The sequence below is a fragment of the Myotis davidii genome, unplaced genomic scaffold (genome assembly GCF_000327345.1).
Source record: "Myotis davidii unplaced genomic scaffold, ASM32734v1 scaffold433, whole genome shotgun sequence".
In the NCBI taxonomy this organism is placed as follows: domain Eukaryota; kingdom Metazoa; phylum Chordata; class Mammalia; order Chiroptera; family Vespertilionidae; genus Myotis; species Myotis davidii.
The window spans coordinates 2,613,266-2,621,287 of record NW_006293776.1 but is presented as its reverse complement, the minus strand read 5'-3'; the positions used below and the strand labels follow the sequence as shown (position 1 = coordinate 2,621,287).

At 42.4% G+C, this 8,022-nt stretch overlaps 1 protein-coding gene across 1 annotated transcript in view; it reads right to left on the bottom strand.

Moving 5' to 3' along the window:
• Positions 1-217: 217 nt before the first annotated feature.
• Positions 218-8,022, bottom strand: part of UPP2 (uridine phosphorylase 2) — a 30,542-nt gene continuing 22,737 nt past the window's right edge. The window contains 1 exon segment of the mRNA XM_006767387.2: positions 218-1,279. Coding sequence (XP_006767450.1) covers positions 1,128-1,279 — 152 coding nt within the window. The 3' untranslated portion in view covers positions 218-1,127.

Here is an 8,022-nt window from a genome sequence, read left to right as displayed (position 1 = left end):
AAATCCCCAAACTGATGCACCTCTTGGGGGATTGTTCATTGTTGTTGATTAAAAAGATGCAATAATCTCTATCTGGTTGAAATTAAACTTTGAGTCACAACCATATAAATATATATACACAACGTGATGTACTATACAAGATTGTTAGGCCTCCTGCACCCCTCCCCCATCCACGCTCCCCAACTCCTAAGTTTTCAGCTTTAGATTAACCGCTCCCCCCCTCCCTCCAGGAGCATCAACTCAGAGCCCATGGGACTCTGCCTCCCAGAGGGTCTAACTGAATAGGAGGACAGGCAGGGTGTGGGCAGGACCTGCTTCAAAGTCACACAAAAGGAAGGCTTTAACATTTTGAACTCAAGTCTAAAGTCAGTTGTGACTAATTCCTCCATTTATTAGGTAAATATGGAAATAACATAAAAAATACAACCTCCTCAAAATATATCTCCTTCAAAGGAAAAAAATTGTTAGAAGATGGTCGAATCATTTGTGATTTCTGAAGAAAAATGAGAATCTTTGCATTACTGAGGGTTTTCACTTGAAAATAAACGTGATTATATTTCATGAGAAAACCACAAACATAGGCAAATGTAAGCCTCTAATCCTACTCTGTGGTGTGCTGAGATCACGCAAGGGGAGAAAGAAGTATGGTCATATTTCCCAAAGGGTTGCTTTTTAATGTAGACCTATCTTACATGCACAGTTTTTTCTGTAAATATTTTGAGTGTGCATGATCTATTCCTGTCACTTGACCAATACCGATGGTGCCTGACAACATTCTATCATGAATTTCTGGATGGGTTTCCGAAACAGTGACCGGGAACCGTGTCTACAAATGGCTGATCTATTTTGATATGAGCTTAATTAATGCTGCATATGAAACTCCAAATGTCACAGTTCAGGAGTTTTAAATGTTTAATTATTATACTGACTTCTAAAATAAAATCTGAACTTAATGAATGTATTAAATTCTTGTAAAATAAATTCATTTTTTTTAGGAGAAAGGGGTTTTTATAAAATCACTCTATTATGATTTTAGCATGTGGATGAGAACTCTATGAAAATGCCACAAATGATATGTAATGTCAACATGACAACTTGAACTTGCAGGGAAGAGTTGGGCTACCCAGTTATGATGGCTGGTCATGCAGTCCAACCCGCTGTTTGATGAAGTTGGAGATTAGGAGCTGGGGCCGTGGCTGGTACTCCACCAGGATATCATGGGGCAAGTTGATCTGGTCACATTCAAGTCTGTCCAGGAGTGTCACACAGACCGCAGCAGCTGGGAGGGCAAACAACACCTTTACTGAACAAATGGGCTCGTCTTTTATGTAGAAGCATTAGCCAAACATCCCAATGTCCCTAACACACGTACTTTGGGTTACTTTCTCTGTCATGTGGATGCAACCCAGGGACCTCTCTAGCCTTCTGTATCGCCCATATTTCTATGGACTCTCACCAAACACCCCACCTAAATAAGTTAATGGAAATAATTTTAAGTGTTCTCTGTTCTCCTTGTCTCTACAATTGGCTAGATTAAAGGAAAGCTTGTCAAGAACAAGGAGAGATCCTTGCCATTCAAGACACACAGAGCTCCAGTTTCCTATCCTATTCCCAGTTAGATGAGGCTTGAGCTGAGGATATAACTGCAGGGCTGGCCATTAATCCTAGATGACATTCAACATCTTGGTGCAATGTTTAGTTTGCCTGCTGCAGTCTGGCTGAAGATTAAAGTAAATATAAAAGCTATGAATGTGAATAAATAAATAAATAAATAAATAACAAGAGCTATGAATGCAGACCTAAGGAAATAGCAATAAAGGTGAGTACAAGCCCTCATGAAATTTGAGAAGAAAAAATATTAAAGGAAATACTTAAGTAGGAGAATCAACTCCACGAAGGAGCAAATTTATTAGCATTTAGTTTCTAAAGAGTGGGAATAAAATCCTAAGATAGATGCGGAAGTAGGGAAAAAGAACAGACACCTTTTGCTAAAAAACAACCCTGAAACTCTTGTGAAAAGTCACCACGATGGTAATGTCTTTGGTTTGTTTCATCAAGGAGAAGCAGAGAGAGAGAAAACGGGTCTCCTACAAATTCTTTATTGTCAGTTTCACATGAAATCTTTGATTGCAAGCAGTGTGGTCATACACAATGACATCGGTGTCAAGCAATTTGAACTGATAGTGTAATCATCTCTATCTTCGTCTGCGGCCTTTTAGAAAAGGATTTCAGGGTTGATGGGATGAGATGTGGCTATGTTAACAAGCTTCGAGGGCATGGAGATAAAGTTGGGCTGGAGTGTTATATTTATTTCTTTAACCTCCCCACTATTTCAGACTTCTTTATAAGATCTGGGCTTGGAAAGGAGAAATGAATTGTATTTATAATAGATGCTATCTTTTCAGTTTCGCTGAGCTCTTGCTGTCTGCCAGGTATTTACGAAACCACTTAGTCCTTACAGCTGTACCATGAGCTAGCTGTTATTTTATCCCCTTTTGACAGATGATGAAATGAGGGCTTAGGGAGGTCAAACACATGGCCCAGTCAGTATGCACAGCTAGTAAATAGCCATCCAATTCCCAGCTTCCTAAACTGCTAAGAAGAGTTACCTCCCTTCCATCCACCTGTCAGCTGAGCGCCATGGCACGTGGTGAACCATTAGGCAGACCTGCCCTGACCCCCATCGGTCAAACGAACCCTCTTGTTCAGCGACATGAAAAGGAATGGAAATATACGACATGAGCTGAGCCAAATATTTCATCACCAGGGACCCTCTTTATTCAAAACTCACTTAGTTGTGAAGCAACTTGGCTGGACGGGTAAACAAGCAAATGGAAGGGCTAGAAAATTCCCCAGCTTTTCAAGTTAATGATCAGCAAGCTTGTGGTGGAGCCTGGCCTGGGCTGGCGGCTGCAAGGAAAGGCTGCAAGCTTTTCTCTAATCCTTTCCTTGGAAGAGGGATGAAAGGAAACCGCGCTCTGGGAGCTGACTAAACATTTTATCTGGAGATTTCAAGGGTGATGCCAGAGATGGGAAAGAACAGGGCAGAGCAACCTCAGTGGTGTTTTCTCGACCCCAGAGGCCCCATTAACAAGCAGCACAGAACAATCTTGTCACCTGAAATTACTGTTTCCATGAGCAATGAAAGGGCATTAATTGCCCAAAACAAGTTGTCAAAATCAAGTCTGACAATTTTACTACCAGAATCCTCAGGCTGGACAGGGAGGGTGGCTCCTGTGGAGGGACACTTAGTGTCCTGGCTGTCACCAACGAGGTGGTGAGCTAACTGACGTCAGGTCTGCAAAGTGCTGGGAGCACGCCCCAGTACAAACACGGAGCTCAAGGCCTCAGCGGCACCGGGAACTCTCAGCAGTTGTCAGCTCTTTGGGATCATTTGTGGTCCCTTTGAGAATCTGATGAAAGTTGTGTATTTTTGTGAATCTCTTTTCACAAAACTATACACACACAATATTTGTGTATAATTTCAGAGGGTTCCGGGCTCCTGAAGCCCACCCATGAATCCTTAGTCCATGGCCCCTGCTTTCACCCCAACTCTGAATGGACTTCCAGGAAAATGTCCCATAAGCTGTAGGCAAAGACAGCAAGGCCAGCCACAGATTCCCCCGTGGACAACAGAGCCCCGACAGGCTGGGCCTTGGAAAGCGGCAGAGCAGCCAGGCGCTCGGGCGTTCCCAGCCTGCTCTGTGCCAGCTCCTCTTCCACTCCTGGCCCTTTCCATGGCCCCCTTCACTCCTCACGCTTCGAGTTCATCAGGCAGACCCATGTTTGCTCCCTGTACTCCTGGTGCAAAGCATAGGAGCCTCGGCAACCCAGAGCCTTCACACTGCCTCTGTCTCCCCTCAACCTGTTGTCCGTGAATCAACAACTGAGTGGGGAAAATTCATATTCAAAGGGGCTGGTCAAAGCTAAGCAGCCTAGAAACAATTTGTTCTTCTCAATTGGTGTCTCTCAGAATGTGCTCCACCGGTTGCTTCCATCCGAACCAGAGCTCGTTAATAATGCAGACCCAGGCTCTGTCCCTGATATGCAGAGTTAGGGGGAGAGGTGGAGAGGCCAGTGAGTCTGCATTTTATTTTTTATTTTTACCCTCACCTAAGGATACATTTATTGATGAGAGAGAGAGAGAGAGAGAGAAAAAGAGAGAGAGACATCAGTCATTTGCCTCCCATGTATACCTAACCGGGGATCAAACCCTCAGCCTTTTAGTGTATAAGACAATGTTCCAACCAACTGAGCCAGGGTGTGAATCTGCATTTAAAAAATCTTCCCAGTTAAGTTATTTGCATATTAATATTTGAGAACTATTGCTTTAAAGATGTTAAACTCTATCCTGAATCAAATCAAGTTACAACAAATGTGCAAACCTGGAACCTAGTACTTTAGGCTTCCAAAGAAATGCAGAATTAGAACCAAGATTTAGCGTTAAGTCTATTAAGAATCATATCTTTTATAAAAGTGTTATTGAGTACATTGTCCACTATCATATGGCTGATAATTTCACTTAAGTTTAAGTTTTGAATAAAGTTTTTATGGTAAACCTCAAATGCTTTTTTATTTTATTTTATTAGATAATGAATGTTGTGTAACTCAATGTGTTCCCATTTTCAACTTGGCATCAAGAAAACTCAAAACTAAATAGAAGTCTTTAGAGTTAGAATTGCACTCCCAGGTAGCCTCTTTGGTATTGAGAAATACCCAGCTACTCCCTTAAATATGTGTTTTTTATTCTCTTTACCTTGCTTAAGTTATAGTATACATTCATCTTTTATTGCTTCTGCTAATGCCTTTTAAAAAGAAGTGTCTGAGTAATCTGTCGCTAGATAAAATATGCTGCTCTTTCACATTTTATGGGATAGTGGAGGGAGAGAGGGTGAGGAGACAGGAGGTCTTGTTCTAGTCCACCTGTTTCGACCTACTGTGTTTCTTCAGGCAGGTTACCTACACTCTTTAGGCCTCATTTCATTCTTGGAGAAAGGAGCAGGTATCTCTCTCCCAAGTCCACACACTCAGCTTATGTCTCACATCATCTAGTTGGTGTGAGGACTATGAGGTTCAGCTGCAACCTTGGGGACTTGACCTCTACTGGATGCTGGACCCCCAACCAGAAATGTGTCAGGATGGCCAGAGGATGGAGCCTGGTGTGCTGGGGGTGGGGGTTCCAGTCCGGGCGCCCAGGATGCCTCCCTGGGGCAGGGGAGGGATGGGTCAAAGGTAATGCCAACCCCACAAAGGGCTGAGCTGTGGCCCTAAATGTTTCTCTAAGGGGTGATGGGTTGGTAATAGGCAGGGAGGACTAGAATAGAGGCAAGAGAATAGGATGAAAAGGAATCAAATAAAATTATAGATGCTGATCTTGATTGAAAATATATAAAACCCAAGAAAGTAAGAAGAAACCATTTTGTTAAATGTTGTCTTTGTAAAAGCAGTAAATGAATGACTAGCCATATATACCTGATTTCCCAGATACAATGACTGATTATCTTGGCAAAATAACCCGTATGCATGCTAAGTCTTTGTAAAAGCAGTAAATGAATGACTAGCCACATATACCTGATTTCCCAGATACAATGACTGATTGATTATCTTGGCAAAATAACCCCTATGCATACTAGGGAATACATATCAACTTAACGCTTTGATTCCAACACTAACCCTCTGGGTATTGCTTAGCCCTTAGGGTTTGTTTGCTAAAGTAGCACAACCCTCTGTTCAAAACCTTTAAAATAGAAACATCTGCTTTTGTTGTTGTTGTGATTATGCACAGAGACTATGAACCCGTGTATGCATGGGAGGCTGCTGGGAAGAGTGGCCTCCAGTGGGACAGAGCTGGTTCGAACTCCAGCTCAGCTACTCTGTAACTGTGAGACCCTCTCTGAGCCGCAGTTTCTTGTTCTCTGATGAGGGTGAAGAAAGCTGCAACTGGTTGCCTCACACTCTTGTATAATAACATTTCAAAACCCCGATTTTCCTCCACTTTAGAGGTAAGGAACGCTCCAGGCCCAGACTGGGTAGAATCCTTTTTACTTTATCAGTGATCACCATGCAGTTCCTAAAGCCCAATATCCTTCATTGCTGGGACCAGCACAGGAACATAAAATGGAATTAAAGCACGATTTTGCTCCCTTTCATTGAAATGTAATGAAGTCATATTAGGAAGTCTGAATGTGTCCCTGAGTTACCAGCGTCTGTCAAAAGAAATAACACTGAATTCTTCCTTTGCCCTAAAGAAAAACCACAGTAAGTGCTGCGAACTCCAGAGACAAAGAGGATTTAAGCAGAACCTAATCTCAGATAAATATTAGGTTTCATATAGTGCCATGCAAGCAAGTGTGTGTCAGAGGCAGCATTGTCTTTTAAAAATGGATACGGAGTGAACATACTTATCACAAGCTCACAGTGCAGAAGGACTATCATCTTCAATCAGAATGTCAGGGGTGTAATTAAAATAGATTTTGCTCTAAGAGAGGGGCAGATGTGTGTGTGCACCTTATAAAATCACAGGTGAATGCATTTATGCAGCATTGCACAGGGGGTTTCCAGTATTCTGGAGGTGCAGCCATTCAGGGTAGAATAATTTCATGAATGCCACTGTTTCCCTTCCTGAATCTTTGTTAATGCAGCATTGGACCCCACTATTCTTTTCAGGATAATGAGATCAGGATAACACGTTTCAAGCAATTTGTCCACCTATGAAATAGCAAGAGACCCATGGGTACAGATAAAGCAGAAATATCATTGGAATTTTCCAGAAAAAGGGAGGTTTAAACTTAAGGCTCTGTCTGTTGCTATTTGGACAGATGAGAGGCACCCCATAATCCTTGAGACAATCCCAAGGCCCTGGTGAGGCTGGGGACTGAAGGAACCAGTTGAATTGGCTATAGTCATTTTCCATGGTAAATAAGTGTTGAGTAGCCACTCTTTTCATTTGTTTGTTTGATCATTTAGCAAATATTTACTGAATGTCCACATGGCAGATATCATTCTAAGTGCTGGGGATAAAGCAAGAAAATGACAAACAACATCCCTGTTGTCATGGTGCTTACATTGGAGGAGAGAGATGCTAAATACACACATTCATGCATTAATATAAGTAAAGTCATATGTAAGTGAATATATAAAGAAACTAAAAATATAGTCTATAGGGGCAATGCAGAGAAGTGAAGTAGAATGCCTGAGTAGAATGAATGTGAGTAGGTTTAGTTCAGGTAGTCACTCACGGCTTCTCTGATGAAGTGAGATGTATGTTGAATCCCTTATTAATTAATTATAAAGATAAGAAGTGGTAATCCACATGGATCCAAGACCTCCTTGTCTCAGGTGGACACAAAAAGGTCCAAACTCAGTGAGTGACTCCTCTGAGTTAGGACAATGGGGTCTCTAGAAGACCTTTGTTTCAATAATAAGTTGTTATTTATAAAGTAAAACCATTAGCCATCATCACCTTAGTATGAAGTCAGATTGGGGTCAGCCAGCTGGCAGTGGTAAAGGGACAGAAAGGCCATTCAAAAGGCTGCCTGGAGTGACAGGGTGGGTTGAGCCATTACTACAGTGGGAGTGAGATGGGGACAAGGAACAGGCCTGGGAGGCCAGCTCAGCCGGGCCCTGATCTTGGTGCCAGGTGAGAAATATTTCCCCATGTGGCTTACCATTGGGATATCCTCTCCAACTTCCTCTATGCTAAAACAGTTGCTCGTGAAGGCTCCCTCAGCCCTTCCCCTGAGCAAGCTTTTCTAGCTCACACAGAGCTTTCCCACACTTCACACTGTGGGGGAAGCATCTTATGAAGCGATGAAAGATTGAGACACGGCAGCATCATATGCATGTGGCTTTTGTCTATGTCAGTGGTTCTCAACCTTGGCTGCACATTAGAATCACCTGGGAATCTTTTTAAAATCCTGATTTAGGGGCCTCGTCCTCCGGAAATTGTTTTTTTGTTACTAATGTTGTGGCCCCATCCCATAACAAAGAAACAGAATTTCCGGAGGATGAGGAGTTTAAAAA